This window comes from Astatotilapia calliptera, chromosome 9 (assembly GCF_964374335.1).
Source record: "Astatotilapia calliptera chromosome 9, fAstCal68.1, whole genome shotgun sequence".
NCBI lineage: Eukaryota > Metazoa > Chordata > Actinopteri > Cichliformes > Cichlidae > Astatotilapia > Astatotilapia calliptera.
Genome location: NC_137430.1, coordinates 8,501,167 through 8,523,444, shown reverse-complemented (window position 1 = coordinate 8,523,444; position 22,278 = coordinate 8,501,167). Strand labels below are relative to the sequence as shown.

The 22,278-nt window shown below is 43.0% G+C and overlaps 1 protein-coding gene across 3 annotated transcripts in view; it reads left to right on the top strand.

Annotated features, from left to right (window-relative positions):
• LOC113028738 (partitioning defective 3 homolog) overlaps window positions 1-22,278 on the top strand; it is a 352,394-nt gene that overhangs the window by 288,240 nt on the left and 41,876 nt on the right. The window contains exon 22 of one of the 3 annotated variants that reach the window (XM_080305924.1): window positions 14,583-14,841. The exons of the other annotated variants lie outside the window; for them this stretch is intronic. Coding sequence (XP_080162050.1) covers window positions 14,583-14,655 — 73 coding nt within the window. The 3' untranslated portion in view covers window positions 14,656-14,841. Of the gene's footprint in view, window positions 1-14,582; window positions 14,842-22,278 lie in introns of those variants that run through there. 3 annotated transcript variants of the gene reach the window in all.

Below are 22,278 nucleotides of genomic sequence, written 5' to 3'. Positions count from 1 at the left end.
TGTGTGTACGTGCAGTTTCTTTGTCAGGGTACACATTCAAACATTAACACGATTACAGCCGACGTCTGACAGATGCCATTTCTATTTTAGCGAGGATGATTTCAGTGGTGCAACTGTTTGTTCGACTCCCCTGCCTGTGTCTTTTAACCTTGTAATCAGAATGGCGTGCTGCGTCATCGTTGCTCCCAAAACACAGGCATTGGTGGCTAGAAAGAAGGCGAAGTGTGGAAAAAGAAAGAGTGAGAGTGGTTAAATTGTGAGCACGGGATGCTGAAGTGGAAAGTAACTAATGATCCCTTATGATTTGATTTCTGCTGTTTCTTGAAATCGAATTTTAACCTTTGTTGGAGAAAGAGTAACTGGTTACATCACCGGGTGGTGGAAAAAAGCAAAGACAAAGAGAGGTAGAAGACAAAATTCAAAGGCAGATACAGTGGGGCAAAAAAGTATTTAGTCAGCCACCGATTGTGCAAGTTCCCCCACCTAAAATGATGACAGAGGTCAGTAATTTGCACCAGAGGTACACTTCAACTGTGAGAGACAGAATGTGAAAAAAAAAATCCATGAATCCACATGGTAGGATTTGTAAAGAATTTATTCGTAAATCAGGGTGGAAAATAAGTATTTGGTCAATAACAAAAATACAACTCAATACTTTGTAACATAACCTTTGTTGGCAATAACAGAGGTCAAACGTTTACTATAGGTCTTTACCAGGTTTGCACACACAGTAGCTGGTATTTTGGCCCATTCCTCCATGCAGATCTTCTCGAGAGCAGTGATGTTTTGGGGCTGTCGCCGAGCAACACGGACTTTCAACTCCCGCCACAGATTTTCTATGGGGTTGAGGTCTGGAGACTGGCTAGGCCACTCCAGGACTTTCAAATGCTTCTTACGGAGCCACTCCTTTGTTGCCCGGGCGGTGTGTTTTGGATCATTGTCATGTTGGAAGACCCAGCCTCGTTTCATCTTCAAAGTTCTCACTGATGGAAGGAGGTTTTGGCTCAAAATCTCACGATACATGGCCCCATTCATTCTGTCCTTAACACGGATCAGTCGTCCTGTCCCCTTGGCAGAAAAACAGCCCCATAGCATGATGTTTCCACCCCCATGCTTCACAGTAGGTATGGTGTTCTTGGGATGCAACTCAGTATTCTTCTTCCTCCAAACACGACGAGTTGAGTTTATACCAAAAAGTTCTACTTTGGTTTCATCTGACCACATGACATTCTCCCAATCCTCTGCTGTATCATCCATGTGCTCTCTGGCAAACTTCAGACGGGCCTGGACATGCACTGGCTTCAGCAGCAGAACACGTCTGGCACTGCGGGATTTGATTCCCTGCCGTTGTAGTGTGTTACTGATGGTGACCTTTGTTACTTTGGTCCCAGCTCTCTGCAGGTCATTCACCAGGTCCCCCCGTGTGGTTCTGGGATCTTTGCTCACCGTTCTCATGATCATTTTGACCCCACGGGATGAGATCTTGCGTGGAGCCCCAGATCGAGGGAGATTATCAGTGGTCTTGTATGTCTTCCATTTTCTGATGATTGCTCCCACAGTTGATTTTTTCACATCAAGCTGCTTGCCTATTGCAGATTCACTCTTCCCAGTCTGGTGCAGGTCTACAATACTTTTCCTGGTGTCCTTCAAAAGCTCTTTGGTCTTGGCCATGGCGGAGTTTGGAGTCTGACTGTTTGAGGCTGTGGACAGGTGTCTTTTATACAGATGATGAGTTCAAACAGGTGCCATTCATACAGGTAACGAGTGGGGGACAGAAAAGCTTCCTACAGAAGACGTTACAGGTCTGTGAGAGCCAGAGATTTTCCTTGTTTGAGGTGACCAAATACTTATTTTCCACCCTGATTTACGAATAAATTCTTTACAAATCCTACCATGTGAATTCATGGATTTTTTTTTCACATTCTGTCTCTCACAGTTGAAGTGTACCTCTGGTGCAAATTACTGACCTCTGTCATCATTTTAAGTGGGGGAACTTGCACAATCGGTGGCTGACTAAATACTTTTTTGCCCCACTGTAGATCACCAGTGAGTCCCAGCTCCTGGAGAGAGAAAAAGATTGTGGTATAGAAGAGCGTTTTGACCTCCCACGCCTCGCCGTCGAGGCCGCAGTTGTAGATTTCCATCCCATCATTTATCCGCCCATCGTGGAGAGGTGCAAGCTGTATCCAGTCCCCACCACACTCCATAACTCAACCGCTTTTCTCCAGAGAGGTGTTCGCTAAACACCGCCTCCCTCCACGTCTCCTCCTCCCCAGCTCTCATCGCACCCATCGGTCTGTCTTTAAAACAACCGTTAGAGACATAAAAGGCAAGCAGTCCGCAACCCTCTGCTGTAACTCTCCACATATCTGCGAGCCTCCTCCTCCTCCTCGTCTTCCGCGCTGGCCTTGGGGAGAAGAATGCAGCCGACGAGGATGCTCCTCGGGGAGGCTTTAGGAAAAATGGCAGCGATAGAGTCTACAGGGGCTATAATTCACCAGGCAGGCTCCATGATGCTGTGACACGGTTATTAGCCATATAAATTGGAGCTGTCAGTGTGTCATTATTGCTCACATTCATGTGAGACCATCCCTCTTTTTTTGTTTACTTATTTGTTTTTAACCAGCTTTGGCCTCAGATGCTGAGAATACTTCCTTTTTTTTTCTTTTTTGTATCATGGCAGAGCGATTGATGCCTCTGGCCAAAATACTTTCCTTTTGTTGTTAGTTTGCTTTGTTTCCCCCACTATCGGAATGAGAATAAAACACACACACATTGGCACAGTTACAGGACATAGATGTTAATTAGGTGGCTGTGCGCCTGCAGTGTGTTGACAGCAAGTAAACACAATGGCAAAGCCTTCATGTGTCAACGTTGTTTTCTGGAGGTTTACTGGAACAGCGTTTCCAGCGTTACATCACTGGCTGATAAACAGATAATTAGCATTTGTGTTATTAGTTTTTATAGATAAGCATCTTATTATACCTGTTAACACGCCTGAGGAGCGAAGGTTAATGAATTTGCCTTTGTTAGATTCCAAATGACATTTTTAAAACATTCAAAACATATATTTTTAATAGAATTGTTTCTTTTTTTCCCCCAATATCTTTACTGAGAAGAGAGAAAACGCCACACTTGCTTGTTTATTTGGCTTGCTGGTGATTCTTAAACAACACAAAAAGGACTAACAGAAACAGAGGAAATGATGTAATAACAGATAAGACTTTTTTAAAGGGGCTCTCAATTGAATTTTAATTGGCTGATGAGTCAGGAAGAATACAGTTTGACTCTTCCTATATTTGCCACATTACGGGTTTAGGACATTTACCTGACAGAGATACAGGTGCAAAATTACAAGAGTAGAAACATTTGTCCTCATTTACAAATGCCCGTGTGGAAATTTAAATAGTAGTGTCGAGGGGGAAGACAGTAAAAGGGGCATCTTTCCATAGTGTTTTCCACGTGCTTCCATGTTTCACACCTACTAGCTGAAGAAGATGACAACACTCCATGAGCATTTTGCAGCACAAATGAACCAGCTGCTCGATGAGAGGCTAACTTAAGGCTGGACAGTCCTGATCACCAAGGATTCCCAGAATCCCATCCAACTGCCGTCTAATAACCTGGCCACAAGTGACCATGTGGTTAGTGCCTCAGGCAGCAGAAACTCTTGAAGCGAAGATGGCCATAGGGATAGCAACATCAGAAAGAAGGGCCATATGAAACTTCAAGCACCGAGGACTCAGAGAAGAGCTTGAGAAGATGTGAATGTAACAGTGGTCCCAGTTGTAACCGGAGAACTCAGTGCGGTGACCCCAAAGTTATGGGAGTGGCTCCAGGAAAACCCAGGAACAAGATCTGAGATCTCTGTCCAGAAGAGCGCAGTCCTAGAACACAGCAAAGACAGCACAGGTCCTTCAGGCTCCCACGGCTCTGGTCGAGGACCCGAGCTTGAAGGATAAAGACCTCTGGGGCGACAAAGGAATTTATTTATCTAAGAGAAAGAGAGAAACATATCTAAATTGATACGTAAGTGGCACACAGGCTAAAATTAAGGGGATATTGAATATCGATTCCCCTAAGAGTTTTTTTTTTGTTGTTTTTTTTTAAAAAAGCTTTTTGAGTCAAAGTTGATAAAGACTAGCAGGCTATGAGAAAAAGAAGAGAGCTGGTGGAGGATAGGGAACAGCTGATCTTTCAGCCCAAGATAAACAAAAAGAGAAAGAGAAAAATCCAGATTCTACTAAGTCTGCTAGCTGATCTCAAAAATAATGGCAACATTGCATCTACGCTACATCATACAACATGTATGTTGTTGTATCTTGTACATTACCTTTACATTCTTGTTTGTTCATACATTTTGCTAAACAGTCATTGTCATGCAAATCTGTAAATAAGCATTCATAAAACAGTGACACTGTTGATTCTGTTCTCTTATACAACAAACATGTAGCTACCTTGAATATGTGCAATTTGCACACAGATTAACACACTGTAGGTAAATGAGGGCCATTCTTCCTGATTTAACAAAAGTAACACAGCACTTAATTGCTCCCATTTACACACGGAGCACAGTTCTCACTTCAGTAAAATATCAGCTCAGATACTGCGCCTTAAACAATTAATGCTAATGTTTCCTTCACTTGTGTGAAAATGTTTGCTTGATGATGACGGGTTTTGTATTGTGACTCTTCTGGATAATTGTAACAATGCTGACGACATTGCAGTGCAGTTATAATTCTGTCACTTTTGATTCCTATCAACAGGAATTTTGGTTAGGACTTCAGAATCAAGGCTGATTACCAATTATCCAAAGTCAGTCAATAAACAAGTTGGATGTGCAGGTGTCTGAGCTGTCAGCAGTTCTTTCTTCTGTTGCAGTGCCAGTCTTTGTACCAGACAGGATTATTATTTTTAGCTCAGAATCTTTCTTGTTCTATTCAGTGTCCTGTGTCGTGACAGTATCTAAGCACTACACATCAGGTACACGTCCCCCCCCTCTGGGTTTGGGAGTCTGTTTTATGAGCTGGGAAGCAGTGAGGTCAGGGTCTCTCTGGATTGTGAGATAAATAGACTGTTAGTCAGTGTTTACACCTGGGTCGGAGTGATATATCTCCTCCTGTTTAAGACGGACATAAAAATCTCATTCCCCTATCTTTGTCTGGCAGTCAAACGCCACAGCCCAACAGACCACAGACATGATGAGAGTTATGGGTTGCAGGTCTGATCGGTACAGTGTGCACAAGAAGAGAGACGATTTATTGGCAGGCTAACTTAAGGCTGTAACTTAAACTGACTGCATAAAATAAACTTGGTTCATATGCATCGTGTTTCAACAAGACGAGTAAAGCTGAAGTTCTTAGAGCACACTGTAACATAATGAAGCCAAATCCATTGAGTCGATACCTAAAGGCTTTGCTAATAACACATATCTGAAAAAAATCATTAGTCACAGGTTTGTCGTCCAAAGACCAGAATATAAAGGTAAAACAATATACTATACCCAAATAGATATTCTAGAATTCTAATTTATTTATTTGTTTATTTTTAAAATCACCTTATGTCATGTCCCAAAAAAAAATAACTGAAAAACAATTAAATCCCATAATCTATTTTTTCCTGGTCGAAAACAGCAAAGTTTTGTAACTTTTTTATTAGCTCTTAAGGGGGAATAGGAAGCCCATTCCACCTTAACTTCATTAAATGATAGCTCTTCCATAAATTGTGGGGGGGGGGAAAGTCAGCTGCATCTTCAAATACTGCTGTTTTGTCAGATGCTGATGGCATCGCTGGGATATGCAAAGGTGCCCTTTAGCACTGGCGCTTTGGTGCATCGCACAAAGGAAGCATAGCAAGAGCGATGAAGTCCATATTTAGAAGATGGAGGGGGTGGTGGCAGGACAAACCAGAAGTTGTTTGCTGTTAAGGTGTGCTTTAAACTTTGTTTTGCTTCATTTTCGGTCGCTTCCTTTTTAATTTTGCTTCCACTTGCCTGCTTGGTTAGCTTTAAGCACTAAAATAAATGGTTAGGTTTAGGAAGAGAAAGTATGATTCTTTACAGCATTAACCCTGCACAGTGAAAAATGTACCTATTCCTTTCAAATGTCACGCTGAGCAGCCCATTACAAGCATCCATGTGTATATATCTGTGAGACACTGAACCAGCTCTGTGTCCTGGGAATGAGAACGTGCTGGGGAGTCATGTCTATATGTAAACTGAAGAGTTTTTGATACAATATAACAAACAAATGATCGAGAACAAGGGGGATGTGCAGAGCTGTAATAACTACAAAAGCACAAAGCTGATGAACCGTGCCAAGAAGCTTTATGCGAAAGAGTTCTTTAAGATAGAAGAAGTTGGCTTCTTGCTGAGAAAGAACACTACAGATGGGAGGAGAGTGTTCATGGAGAAGTATAGAGAAGGTTGGAAGTTGGAGTTGCACTGCGTCATTGTGGATCTAGAGAAAACATATGGCAGAGTGCCAGAAGAGGAGCTGTTGTACCGCATGAGGGAGTCAGCAGTAACAGAGAAGTTTGTCAGGGTGGAACAGGACACGTGAAGTGTGCATTAGGTGTGGCAGGTGATGGGTTCAAGGTGGATTTAGAATTACTTTGGGCATTGGCTGTGAACCGCTTGTTCTTTGCGATGGTGATGGACAGGCTAACAGAAGAGGTCAGGTAGGAGTCTCCATAGACTATGATGCAGGTGGAAGAGAATCTGGAGAGGTGGAGTTATGCCCTGGAGAGAAGAGGAATGAAAGTCAGTCAAAGCAAGACTGAATATGTGTGTGAATAAGAAGGAGATAGGTGTAACAGTGAGTAGAGATAGTGGAGGTGGACAGATTTAAATATCTGTGGTCAACCATCCAAAGTAATGGGCATGAGAAGTGAAGAAAAGAGTGGAGACAGGGTGGAGTGGGGGGATATGAGTGTCAAGGGGGATTTGTGATAGACGACATGCAGAGGGCTGGTATATAGAGGAGGCTGCTATGGATAGGGAGACAGAGATAACCTGCAAAGATGACCCCTAAAGGGAGCAGCTGGAAGAAGAATTACTAAATTATATCATTCGCTTGACTTCAAGGGTGTGAAATTCTGTGACTGACCTTAATCTAAAGTTCAAAAAAACAAAAACAAATTATGAGTAAAAAGTGTTTCAAAGTACTGAATAGATGGAACACAGATTAAAATTTAAATAAGCAAAAAAAAATCATTTTTGCTTATTCATTTCTTAATAACCTTCACCCGTCCTTCTGGGAACACAACCCCTAGAAATTTCTGAGCACACAAACGCACTCGAGCATTTTCAGAGGACGGCTATCAACAAGCAGGCAGAGCATATTTAATGTCCAATAATGTAGTGAGACAGCTCAACACATGAACAGCAACACAAGTGTGCACACATGAACACACGCACATATGCCTCAGTGCCCGCACCAATATCGAATTATCCTGTCTGGTAAACACTTTCTTTCCAGACCACTTTGTCGTTTGAACCTAAAATTCTAATTTGGTTCTGCATTAAATTACCCACAATTACCTTTTCAGGGCTGCTTTAGTACTTTTTTCCTCTTCGTCGCTGTCAGCCCCTTGCCACATCATCCACTCTCTCTCTTTCACTCCACCTCGCTGTCTCTTTCCTTCTCCGTAAGGCGGACTCCTCCTTCACATGCGAACACGCGCACATGCCGGGCAGCTTAGGCGCCCTGAGGAGTAGCTGTCAATCACCTGTCAGGCTCCCAGGTCAATTTGCCTGACTGCCAAATGTGTCGTATCAGTGTGCTCCCCGGTGTCAAGAGCCCTCATTATGGGCCAAAGGCTAAACCAAGGAAGTGAATGAGGCTTTCCTCTTCATTATTTTCAGTCCCTCGTGACCTCCTAACCTTCTTGCACTCTCTACAACTAAAAACTTCAACCCCCCAGTCCCCAACCCCACCCACCCATACCTGGCTGTAACAATACTCAAACAACCCATACTGTTATAACCATGTTTACTTGTTGCAGTCCTTTTTCTTAGTGGCATGCTTCTAGCACCTTTCTTTCTTTGCTTGTTTTATTCCCTGTCTTAGAACATTCAGTTTCCCCTCAGAAGATCCCTGAAGGGCTAGGCACAAGAAAAATGTTTCACAAGTGGCCTTGGAGATGTGTTTTCCCATAATGCACTCCAAATGGTGCCCACTGCTTCCTCCCTTTAATTGTCAGATTAAAAAAAAGATACTGGCTTGATGCTTTTTAGATATCAAAAGCTCAGCCAACAAGCAACTGGGCATTCTTTCTTCCAACGGATGCCAATTGGGAAACTTTATCTTTATGCTCACTTGGGGTGAGGATAGTCATGAGAAAGATGGTAGATCAGCCAAAGACTACACAGAAGGAGCTTGCTAATGATCTAAAGGCACCTGGGACCACAGTCACCATGTATACCATTGGTAACACAGAAACCTTACAATGCCTGCACGTGTGCCTGCTAAAGAAGGCACACGTACAGATCCGCCTTAAGCTTGCCAGTGAATATCTAAATGATTCAGTGAAGACTTGGAAGAAAGTGTTTTGATCAGCTGAAACCAAAATTGAGCTCTTTGACATCAAGTCAAGAGAAATGCTGAGTAAGACCCACATAACACCATCTCCGTAAGCGAGCAAACTTGACAAAGTAATAATATATTAAATTGTAAGATAAAGTGTCTCATCTTTTGAACGGGTTTGTTTTTGAGGGGATCAATCTGATCAGTAGAACCACCCCGAAGCGTGTGGAGTGTCTCATCGTTGGCAAGCTACCGTGACAGTGGAGTCGCATTGGCAGCGAAATTATTTCACTCCTGGTTATTAATTCACGAATCAATTAACTGTCATTGCAGCATCTGTCTGATGAATCGCATGTAATTAGCCCGTAGGTGTAACAGAGCCATCTTCTGTTATCTGTCTCCCCGCCTGCTTGCTGGTCAGGCTGGCTGATGTGAGCAGAGATGGGCTTTCCTGTGCATTAGCCTAACACAATTAAACTAATTATTGATTTTTGTTTCACCTCCACGCTATTCACGGCCCAGATAGCACTGTGTAAAATGGAAAAGGCCCTGATTTCTGGATAGATTAGATGAGTAACCAGAATGAGCGAATGAGTAAAAGCGTTTACTGAAGGACGTCGGTAACTTTAGAGTACTGTTTAGTTTCAGTTCTGAGCTCCACACGACTATAAGGGCAGCAGTTTCCTATTATATGGGACATACATACAGAGCAGTAAACAAGGTTATCTGGAGACCTTGATGGCTTCACCTCACTAACACAAAGGCTTCTGTGTTTGTTTACCAGTCGATCTTATCAGAAAGTCAATGAATCACAAACAGCATCTGTGCATGTATTAAATATCATCCTTGGTGCAGGTCTACTCGCAAAATATACATAACCTGTAGCAAACACAGATTTTTTTCCTGCTTAATACAGAAAAAGCACTGACTTGCTTCACATTTACGTACCAGACAAGCAAGCCAGCTTTCTAACGCTAATTGCACAAAGACAGCTAATTGTAACACAAAGCGATAATAATGTATGTTCTAACTTATCTGAGCTATCAAAAGTGTTTATAAATATAATATATTGATCTTAACCTTAATGATCTCCTGTGTATAGCTATTTTATGACATTAGAAAATGTCAGAAATAAGCATACAAGTCATGATGTTATTTCCTTGCATGAAAAGTAGGCTTATTTGGCCACACTACGGCTGAGCATGCCACTGTTGGCACCGTTGCAAGCAGTGGGGTTAGATTGACTGTGTACCATTTGGCCTGCCGTGTGTGAGAATGTCAAGTGGCTTAACCAAAGTCTCATTCATCTTTGCCCCCTCCTCAGTTCATGCCAGCATCGAGCTAAACAGCGCTGCATGTAAAGTCTGCCCCTCGTGGATAAGCCTCATTCAGTCTGGCATGTGGTGCTTGACCACGATGGGAGGAGAACAAAACAGGAAGTGTGGCAGGAGAGACTCGGAAAAGTAGGGAGCATTCTTAAACCGGTTAGGAGGTAGGATAATCCTTCCTCCCCTACCAGGTGCTGAGAGAGGAGATAACTTGGGAGACAATAGCAACAACTAGGTCTCTCCATATGGTCCTAAGTGTGAGTGCGTGTGAAAGCTGCTAAGCAGCAGAGAGGTGGGCAGGCTGAGTGACTGGCTCAGTGGGTGTAGGGGGAGAGGGACTGGCATAGAGAAGGATAACAAGAGTGAATGGGAGGGAGTGAGAGGTCTTTGTTTTTGCAGGCTCAAACAGAGATTAGTGGCTTGCTGATGTTTTCTGTCAGTAGCCACACTGTGACGGCTGCTTTGAGGGGCCACAGCTCAATGAAAGTGAACGTGATGAGATGGCCCCCTCAGCTTAAAGCCTTGATGACTGATCTGTTTCTGAGAGCTACTGGATTGACCCTTTGGGCTGCTGAAAACACTTAGATAGTGCACACACAGTGCTTCACTGATAAGGATACAATTAGTCAATTGTAGTTTTACAGGGACATAAAGGGACAAATTCCTTAATGTGAATACATTTTGCTTTTTATTTTCACTTACTGGGATATGAACACATCTTCACTAGCCTAACCACCTTTACATCAATGATTTTAAACACCAGTTTACAAACCTGCTTCTGCATCACTATCTTGCTAGTTAGCTTGCTAACATGCTAGCTAGAGGCATAAGTTATTACAATGTGCTACTCAAATTATTTAAACCACAACTTAGACCCCTCACACCCAACTGGTTGCAAGAGATGGCTGCCCCTCCCTGAGCCTGGTTTCTTCCTGGTAAAAGGGAGTTTTTCCTTCCCACTTTTACTGAAGGCTTGCTCATAGGGGGATTTTCTCTATTGTTGTAGGGTCTTTATCTTGCAATATAGTTCTTTGAGGTGACTGCTGTTGTGATTTAATGCTATATAAATAAAAGTGAGTTGAGCATAGTGTGGTATATTGTAGTACAGGATCATTGTCCTGTTAGGTGACATTAATTCAGCCAAGCTTTACAAATGGCCAAACATTTGACTCTAGAATACTTTGATATACAGAGGAGTTCATAGTCAACTTAATGGCTGCAAGGTCACCAGGTCCCCCGGCTGCAAAGCAGTTCATTACCTCTCAGTTTCCTTCAATTTTAAACCAGCATACACACATTTCACTTGGTGGTTAGTAAAATATTAAAGCGCTTAGAAAAAAATTTACACTGCTGTAGGTACTGCTTTGCTTGTTATGTTAAAATAACTAACTGTTCGAGAAAAAGAGCCAAAATGACCCCCTCTGTCACCCCAGGTCCCTTTGTATAGCCCCAGCCAGAAAAAAAAGGAAAGCTGGCTTATTGTGTCTTTGTAGGGTCCTGTCACATTTGATTGATTATAAAACCCTGATAAAAGTGCAGTACAGCAAGTTTCCCCAGTTACCTCACCGCCCACTCAGAGGCATTCTCATATCTGGCAGCCCCCATCGTGAATTCTGCGTTTCATGCTTCCACTGTTTGAAAAACTTTACGTCTGCAGAACTCTGCGCTCTACCTTTTATAAAAGCAAAAGTCTGCCAGACTGAGACCAAAGAGAATGAGGCCTCTTTGTTTCTTTTTGATTTTTATATTCATACCTGTATTGCCATCAGTAGTGTCAGATTACAGGCAAAATCACTTTTAGCTTTGACCTACATTTTTATATATTGCTTTTTTCTTTTCTCTCTTTGCCTTACCTGAAAATTCATCAGTCAGTTGACGGTCGACAACTTTTGCAGTAGGAAAGTTTTTTGCATAGATATGTATATATATTACACATGAAAAAAAAAATGTGTGTGTGTGGGTGTATTATTTTTTATTCATTCAACATCTCTGTGACTCTGTGTGCTCAAAAGCAGGACATGCATGGGCATTTGAAAAGAAAATTGCAGGTGTTGTTTACCACACACTTTCCTCAGTCTGAGAGGGAGAGAGGGAGGTGATACGCTGATAAAATGCCATGCCGAGCGAGATAGGACATGACACAAAGTTGGCCGCCCCTTGACAGCCTTTCCACTTTTCACCCTCGCGCTGTGTGAATGTGTTTTTGTTTTTTCTTTTGGAGATATGCTCCATTCTCCACTGAGACTTTTTTTGCAACAGCAGAACCTGAATCAAGACCAAGTGATAAGATCAGGAATGTAAGACTCCCTGATAGTGCTCCCGCTTCTCACGTAACGTCTTCTCTTTTCCATACATCAACAAATGATGTTCCAGCGTTATCTCCTAATGGGCGAGGTTACTGTGTGCACGATGCACTTTATGTAGTCAGACGAACAGAATCCGCAGTGTTTCACAACTGACTGCTACACAAAGATTAGCTGTCTTAGCCATGCTTTGGTAAATTCTCTTTATTATATTTGTTTAATTGCAAACCACAAAAGCTGCCTCTGTGCTCGAGACCTTACTAAACATCTGACTGTGCCCGACATGTGAAACATCAGCGTATGCCATCCTGTTTTTTTTACTCTTTTTCTAATCAAGGGTAGCTTTGTTAGGCCAACTCAAAGAAGGAAGGCCATCAAATGCCAAGGTCTGGTTTTGGTGGTTATATATTTCCTCGGGCCTGTCCTCAGCACACAGTGAAGATAATCTCACAATGACCACCTTGTCTGGACATTGTGGGAAGAGGCGGGATTTAAAAAAAAAAAGTGTAGCCAGCGGTTTGAGCTCCAGATGCCCCGAGGTGTGTACCGGGCTTGTTTTTACAAAAAGCCACAAATAGGAGCTAAAAAACGCTGCAGAGCAAACTAGTTTATGAGATGCTGGTGCTTTATAAAACTAGATGCAGCTGATGTTCATGTTCGGCACAGAAATGTTTCGTAATGAGACGTGTTTACTTGTAGAAAAGAGGAGGAAAAAACACTGACGCAAACGGGTGAAAGGAGCTACGAAACCCTTAGCAACTGCCTCGTGCTGATGGGGCTGGTTTCAAAGCCAAAGCGCTTTTTTATTATTGTTTCCAGTTTAATTGTCAGCGAATTCACATTCATTCAGCATCTGATTCTTCCCCGCCGTATATTGCATCGCTGACAGTTTGAATGGTTTTGCTTTCATTACAGAGCGCATTATCTCTTCCCTTCATGGAAGACGCTGCCGTTTTATTGTAAATGGTTGTAGCTTTTCTTTTAAGACCTTCAGCCTATTTTTTTTTAACTACAGTCTCCTTGTTAACATTCCAAGGAAATGCCCTTCATAAATATTGATGTGCATTAAAACGCATCGTCACCTTTTGGAGAACACTCAACACACAAGTATCTAAATCCAGACTGGCTGGCTATGCTGCAGATAGCAAGATGTTCCCTCTCTGCTCCTATAAAGGGAAAAAAGTATCTTTTCCAGCTCCCAGTTCCTCTAGCCTAGCGCTCCTTCTTGCTTTTTTTTTAATCTTAGGTGACAAGTGAGGGCTTTTGCAGACAGGAGAAGAAGCAGGCAGCGTGGTGCACCCAGAAAAGTGGCTTTGATAGTTGAAATTAATGAGGCTGGATATGTTTGGCTCCGCTCATTATGCCTACACATAGACCCCCAAACCCTCGGGGGCCCTGGAGTTCTGTTTTTCGTCTTTGTGCCATGATCTCTCTGTCTCCTGATTTAGCACATCCTCTACTCTTTTTTTCCTCTTTCTTCCCTTCGTTGCTTTTTCTGTCTCCATCCCCCCCTCACACCGCCCCTCTTTTCCACCCACATCATACCTCCATCTCTCAAACTCTGTCTACTTGTGTGGTATGTGGAAGAAAGAGATAATATAATCAGCTGTGCATGGTGAGAACAATAAGTGTGTCGTGTCTGTGCTGACAAGAAGCAGACGCCTCTTCAAAGCCACCTTAACATTCCACTTCAGCCCTAACTGCATGCGGCTGGAGGAAGGCAAAGGGGTTGGGCGGCTGAAAAGGTTTCCTCTCTCTCAGTGCCGAAGGAAGCTGCCAGGACCTGTAAATGTTCGTGTTATTCAGCTCCGTTGTCATGGACGTGTGTGCATGCATTTCCCATGAATTAGGGTTTGTTAATAAAAGTAAAAAGTACTTCTGTCTGAGTTGCAATCCAGAATGAGACCCTAACAAAGACGGACAGTCTCACAATATAAGTGTTTTTGTTTCAGGGATTGTGCATGTGTGTGTGCGTGTGTGTGCGTGTGTGTGTTAAGGGGTTGATGGGCTTGAGGTTGGTCCTGAGATAAGGGGAACATCTGTTAGTCTGTCTTTATCTCTGGCAGAGCTCCTGGCACATCGTAGTAAGAAGCCCCATCTAATCAGAGCAGACAGAGTCGGGAGGGGCGGTGGGGGGTTAGCGTGTCTGCCAGCTCTGGGGTCTGCCTCAGCCCTGGCACCAGGATGCACACAGAGACACGCAAACCCACACTCATCTGCGAAGAGATCTTTTTTTCTTTTCCGTCTTCACACTTTGTCATTTTAGCATCACCCTACCATCGCACACAGCTCGCATCAGTCATTCTATCGGCCAACATTTTCAAAATTTTGGATTGAATGAATTTTGCCCAACGAAACCAGTTTCAGCTTTTTATTCGTTGGTGCTTTATAATTTTGTTTTGTTTTGTTTTTCCATCGAACTGCAGCAGTCCTCACCGCATCAGCTGCAGCCAACTTCCAGAAGCCAAACACAATACCTGTTCGACATGGACTGTCTGATATTGACTGCTTGGTGAACTCGCCGTGCATCAAGATCGATTTAGGTCTTCTTCCATGTTTTCCCCCAACCTGGAGAATTTTCTTTGTTGCAGTTATTGTGTGCGTGCATGCGTCTGTGCGCGTGTGCGGGTGTTTATGCATGTGTCAGAGTAACCAGCAGTGACACCAGCCTGCAGTGGAGCTGGTCCTGAGGAGCTCTAATAAATTTAGGTGGGCCTTGTCACCAAGCATGTCTGTGCGTCTCTTTGCCGATCATGAAAGCCGACAGGTTTATGCAGCTGTGGTTGGATCCCTGGGGAACGCAGAAGAAGCAAGCACCCCGGGGGCCTTCACACACACACACACACACACACACACACACACACACACACACACACACACACACACACACACACGTCGGGTATTCATAACTTGTGAGGACATCTAATTGACTTAATGCTTGACACTAAAACCAAAGTTTGAGTCTCCAGTCTCCAGTATTTTGGTCCCTATAAGGACTGTTGGTCCCCACAAATATAGTAAACTTCCAATTTTTGGTCCCCACAAAGACATGGATGCATGCTCATACACACACACACACTTTTACCTTTTGGCCATAACTCTTGTACATGTACAGGTTTTGGACAAAGGGGCATTAATCACACTCTTCTTGCCATAGCAAAATCCCTTCAAGCTACAGGGCAGCCAGAATACTCTGTAGTAGTTCACTACATCAGAAAGTTAAAACGAAGCAGACTTCCAGCAAAGAACAATCTGCGATCAACTCACTCATGTCAGAAAGAGATTCCAGTTGCTATTTTTTCCTTATTGTTGTGTCTAATGGGGCCTTTTTGAAGACAAATGCTTTTTAGCAGCACAAACGCACTCTGCAGTAAATACTTCTGTTTTTATATTCACAAGCACTCGGGCTTTAATTTTCATTTTAATAACTGTGAAGAAAAACACAGGCACCGGGAGATACCATCTTTCATTTGCTCTAACTGGGAGTCAAAGATTATTATTTCCCACCTCATCTGTGCAATGAAAATTTATTTCAACTAGAGGAGGGCTGCTCGTATTTATGGGAATTAATTCACATGTGCACGGGTGACTGTGACGGAAACACTAGCTGACATCTGAGTTAAGTATTTCGCATGGACGGATGAGGGGAGATTGCGAATCAGGTACCTTACGACAGGAGAGAAAGTTTCTTGAATTTATGTTTGTTTCTGTTTGCCTTGACTTTTCAATCCAAGTTGCATTTTGTTGTAAGCTTGGGTTTGGCTTCAATCCTTCCTGGAAAAATGACTCCCTTTCATTCTGCATTTGATCCCAGAAAATGACAAAAACCATTTGAACTAGCTGAATGACTCCCACCTGTAGCATACTTCTCTCCTGAGAATCTTACACATGGACATTTCCAAATATGGGCCCCTGATTCACCCCCTCCCTTTATAAAAGTCAAAAGTCACACACCAAACACCCTATAATGACTTAATAAATGCAATTTTCTTCTTCTTCTACTTCTTCTTTTTTTTTAATCCTTACCATGACAACTCTCAGAGGGGGAGACCTTTGACTTGTCACCCACCCCCGAAGCTCTGCTGCCTTTTGTTATGCTGAGTCTTAACATGTGTCACTTTCACTGCTGCACTTTTCCACTGCCTGTTCAAGATAAATACCAATTGGGAGCCCAGCTTGTCAGGAGAAATTATGGCATCACGTCTCATGTTGGAGAAAAGACAGAAATCTTTTTGTTTACACACATGCCATTTAAAGCTGGACTTTAAAAGACAGACCCTCTTTCTCCTGAGCAAACACTCAGGGGTTTAAGAGATTGAGGGAGAACTGAAACCTCTCCAGCGACTCAAGGGGAGGGAAGTGAAGGGAAAGGTTATGGCAGCTCTGGTTTGTATCCATGTGACTGTCTGGGTTGCTCTACATTTAATCAACGCGTCTCTCAGTGTGTTCGTGAATTTTTTAGTTCCTGTCTGTAACTGAATGTTTACATTTCTGCACTTGTAATGAATGGTTTGAGGATCTGCTTTTCTCTTCCTTTTATTTGGAAAATTGTTGAAGAATTGTGCGATACAGGTTAGGAGCTGTCAAACGTCAGGATTTCAGTTTGTCGTGCATCAAGCGTGTCCTTTTGCTGTGATTTTAGCCCTCAGATTTAAATGAAATGGGACCACTCTTGGACTCGGGGCTCTCGACTACAATGCTGCACATGCACATTTTTCTGTCCGATAAACAAACGAACCCTTTTACAGACTTGCTTTAAAGTCTCTGACACATCTAGGTTCAGACAAACCCTGTGCCATGGCCTTGCCTTACAGGTCTATTCAAAGCACAGTGATGTAGCATCAAGAGCCAAACCCTGTCACTTTAAAACCTTCCAAGCTCATACCTCTGGAGGTAGGCAGGCATGGAGGAGATAAGGCTAAGCCCACACCTTTCTTTTTTCTCTCTCTCCCTCTCTCTTCCTTTTTCTCGATTGCTCTCTGGGTTTTTTTTTCTCCACATTTTCCTTTACAGCAAGCCGAGGCATGGAGGGTGTTGCGATATCCACAGTTCAGATGTTCTATTGTAAGTCCACGTTGTGTCACCTCATAAAGAAAGAGTAGGGTGATCTATCAGTCACAGCACTATGTGATGTGGCTCTAATAACCTTGAAGCAGTTATGGGTCTTATAGAATTGTAGAAGATAGCTGTGACTATTGAACCTGTTCTGAATGGTTTAATGACAGTATCTTATAATACTCCATAAATGTTTTAACATGTTATAAAGATTCAATCACTGTTAGACAGAAATAGACAGAAATATCTCACAGAATGAGAGGGAAAAGAACATGTTTACTTTAAAAATGCAAGCTGTTGTATTCACCTCTACCACGTTGTTTCTACGGAAACCTAGTGCTAGCTAACTGATCGAGGTATTTTTGTCTTCTAAGCGAAGTAATGGCCTCTGGTAGGGACAAGCGGGTGTTATATTGCATCCATCAGCTACATCAGCTACATAGCTGTTGGATGTTAAATTGGTTCCTTAAAACGATTTTTTCCAGGTTTCTTCCTGTTAAAAAGGAGTTTTTCCTTCCTACTGTCGCCAATTGCTCATAAGTGGTTGTCTCATTCTGGCACCAAATAAATCAAGTAGAATTGAAAGTTTGCATTACACATGGAGAGTCCTCTGGTAGTTCTGTTCAGCTGAACCCAGCTGTGATTCTTGCAGCCCGTATGTGTCAGCTCTATGTAGCGCTAAGCATAATAGTGGGAAGGCAACCAAACAGCATGCTCCAACCCTTAAGAGCTTCCCTCCAGCTTACCACCAGAGTGTCAGGCTCCTGACTCGGGGTGAAGTAGCAGGAGGGATGGCCTTTGCACAGGAGCTTCTCCCTGCTGTGGAATACTTAGCAGATCATCATAGGAGCTACATCGACTTTCACCAGGGTAGTTCTCAGCAACATGGAATACTAAGGGAATGGTGGCATTGCCCTGTAAAATATCTGTAACATTTGTGCCCCCTAACATTTTAGGAATTTTTCAAACGTTTGCTAAATGTGCTCACTGTTCCCAGTACACCTGCAGTATGCATGTTCAAAAGGAGATACTCCACATCAGTAAAACGAATTTAGCTCTAATTTTCAAAAAAAAAAAAAGAAAACCATAAGATTTGTCATGTGTTGCAGTTGCACATCCAAGTAAAAGTAATTTCAGTAGATGCAAACTGTTGAATTTGCAGAGACTTCTGCATTTTAGTGCCCAGTAGGGTGCATACATTCTATAACTGATTGCTGCCGTTACACTGCAAGCATAAGCATTTCATCATACATCCATTGACCTGACTGGAAGCATATTACACAGCATGTATACAAACTATATTTGATGGAATTATTAGAGGCAGGTGTGTTGTGCTTACTGTCATTACCTCTACCATCCGGCAAGGAGATAAACAAAAACTAGCATTTATGCATCACGCACGTCTGTTTGACATGTTTGTACACGTACAATTTGCGCTTCACTGGGTTATATATTGCCACACAAATTGCACAACCCTCGCCTCTGCAACGTCGTCGGGCATCTATACAGTTTTTATCCAGACAATTTCCACTTCCTTGCACACAAGCAACAATGCACATTTGCCAGGGATGCACTAGATAAACACGCATTCACACACCTGACACATCAAGGAGTAGGCGCGCGCTCTTTCACCGTCCGGAGTGGCTTCATAGCCTGTGATTTAATGGTTATTTTGTCGGCCGCAATAGCATCCTTCCCCATCCCCTGGTGCCCACTGGTAAAATAACAGGCTCTGGGCTCATCCACAAAACCCACAGGACTACACTTGAATCATTGCTACAATTTGAGCTATCAAATCATAATGGGAGGATGAGATTGCCTTTCTTTCCTTGGTGCACAAGTGTGTGTATGTGTGCTTGAATGTGTATATGGTGAGTAGCTAAGCAGGTTTGTATTCTCCGGGCCTGTAGCCTTGGGTTAAAGTGTTGTTACAGCTCATATTTGTTCTCCTATTATCTTACTGCGAAGATGCCAGGTCTCCTTTGTTGTTTTACTGTTTTTTTTTTTTTATTTCAAAGCTCCTTGTTTTAATTATTAAAAGTGAGAAACGGCTCAATAGTTAGCTGTTGGTTTTTCTCTGAATGCATCTCTAGGTTAGGTTTTGTCTGTAATTGTGTTGTCTTGTGCTACAGCCTTAGATTTTGCTCACACTGGTATGTTCTCAGACTGATACCTGGACATTTTTTGTCTGTCTAGTTGTTGTGCAGTCCATTTGTCTGGTCCGTGTAATGGGAAATGTAAGACACATATCAAACAGGGGTGAGGTCATCTTTTTTGCCTGCAAAGAAGCCTGAGCGGATATTTAAAGTGAATATATTTCTTATGACATCACACGGTGCAGACCATTAACAGTATCCTTTGCATCTGGCTGCTGTGGCTCTGATTCCTGATTTCTCTCTAATTCTTGCCTTGACATTGCAACCTTGATGCCCACTCGCTTTACGTCACCTCATTCTTATGTGTGTTCGTAGTTAGCGCTTAATATTATGGCATCTTCAACGCCTTCCCTTTTAGTTGACATCACACCGTGAGTGACAAGATATCAGTGGCACAGAAAACGCAGACAAAAGAGAAAAGGGCAGAAAGCGATGGATGATTGCCCTCAGCCCAGAGACACTGTTATTACATAGCAGTCTGTGCCACCACAAGAGCAGTGAGGTCAATTTTTCCTCTGTGAATGGAATGTAATTTACCGTCAGCTTTGTAAAGGCAAGTCTTGGTCATGGTGGAGGGAGCTCTCTCTTCTGCTCTGGGCTAATGATCGCCTTTGACAGAGGAATGGCCGCCGTGCTTTTCACCGCAATCCTTATTCCACTCGCATTGATCCCCCCTGCCTATTTTCACACAGTAATGGATGGCATTGTCCCTCCCTCGCCACTGTTAGTACAAATAATTACGAATCAATATGCACTCAAGGCCCCGCATCAGAATATCATTTTAACACATGATTTATTCCCGCTAATGCCGCGCAGTCCTTCCCATGTGTAGGAGTCAATGGTGGGCTGTACTGCGTCCAGATCCCTAACCCCCCTGTGAGATCAATCAAAGCAATCAGCTAAATATTCTCAAACAGAGCTGGTGCATGAAAGAAGAAGTGCTTTTTCTTTCATTCTTTTCACCTATGTGGGTATCCCTGTATGGAATGACAGGTGGATTTAGTTTTGGTGTTTTGTCTTGGTGAACACATAGAAATTGGCTTTTTTAAATTATGTTGAAATATGCCCTTGACTCATGCGAAGCCATCCAAACTTGATATGACTGCACACTTCAATGTTGGCTCTGCAGACCCTCAAACAGCTGCAGTAAGGTCTAATGTTGCTCTCTTAAGCCATCAAACTAACATTCTAAATATGACTTGGCAAGGAAATCATATCAGAATCATCTGTTTGCCCAGGCTTGGTGCTTTAAGGCTAGCACACTAATCTCTTCGCTCTCCAGCCCTGTCAAGACCGGTGAAATGTCATGCAGTGTTTGTGCTCTGATGATGTGTGTGTATGCATTTGTGTGTTAGGGCTTGTCATTTGACATTTTTGGCAGACAGCAGAGCCAGATTGCTTTGAATCGTAGTTCAAGTATTCCACCTAACCGAGCCCTTCAAATTCTAGCTCATCCACTGCCATAACTGTCACACAGAAATGGAAAAGGTCACACAAACCATGCCTCTGCTCTCAGCAGCCTATAGGTCTTGGTATAAATGACCCAAAATGATTCGAATGATTAGTGAGTGGTTTGAGTAGCACCACACACAAATGCTATCTAAAGCCTTTTGATTGATAATTGAGATATTTATATATAAACTCATGCTGGATATCTACACTGAGATAGAGTGGGATATCTGTTAGGAACAAAAGGGTGCCACATCTTTTTCGAATGAAAATGACCAGGTTGTACAGGGCTCAATTCAAAGACACCTTGAAAATCAAAGTGAAAAAAAATGATGTCGCAGGTTTGTCCATTGTGCTGAAATTTCATTGCAGCAACTCAAAGTGGTGATTCGGGCATGCTTCTAATGAGATGACAGAAGGTGTCTTGGGGATCTCACTGTGCAACCTGGTGGCATTAGATGGACAGAAACATAATGGGGGACCAGAGTGTGGCGGCCGGTCAATGTATCAATTCCTTCATCCTCCAGGCTGCATACTCTCGCTCCATGAGGCCAGAGATTGTCATACCCCAGGAGGACATCTGGGCTCACTGCACCAGCGTAGCATCTGACAGTGGGTCCAAAAACCTGGTCCTGGCAGTCAGGGTGCCGTTGCCTATCCTGCAGAGGTCTGTGCATCCCTCCATGGATATGCCTCCCCAGACCATCACTGACCCACCACCAAACCTACCTCTCTACAGCTCCTCTAGACATGACACGTCTGTCACATGTGCTCAGGGCGAACCTGCTCCCATCTGTGAAAAGCACAAGGCGCCATTGGTGGAGCTGCTAATTCTGGTATTCTATGGCAAAAGCCAATCCGGCTCCACAGTGCCCGGGAGTGAGAACAGGACTCACTAGAGGACATCGGACCCTCAGGCCACCCTCATGAAGTCTGTTTCTGATTGCCGGGTCATTTTGTAGTTCTGGCAGAGCTCATCCTGTTCCTCTCCACATTCCTGCTAAGGACCTTCTGCAGCCCCAACCAGCTCTCCTAGAGTAACTGTCTCCTGGACTCTCCTCCCTGCTTTTGAGATTGTGCTGGGAGACACAGCAAACCTTCCGATTGTTGCCGTTCTAGTGCACCTGTTCTTCATTTCATTGTAACACCAAAGCAGCTGAAACTGATTAGCAACCCCCTCTGCTACTTGACCAGATCAATATTCCAGAAGTTTGACTGACTTGATGCTAAACTCTCAGTTTTATGATTGAAATGAGCTTTTATTTATTTTATTTATTTATTTGATATGAGGGGGTGAGGTGATCTCTGAGCTCTTTGTTATTGCATAAGCGCTCTGTTAATGTAGCTAAAATCTCAGTATAGTTCACATTCACATATCTTTATTATTTTTCTGATAAAAATAGAGGTTAATAACAGCAGCTGTGCCATGGGATTGGCTATATTACCACTTAAAATCAGACTT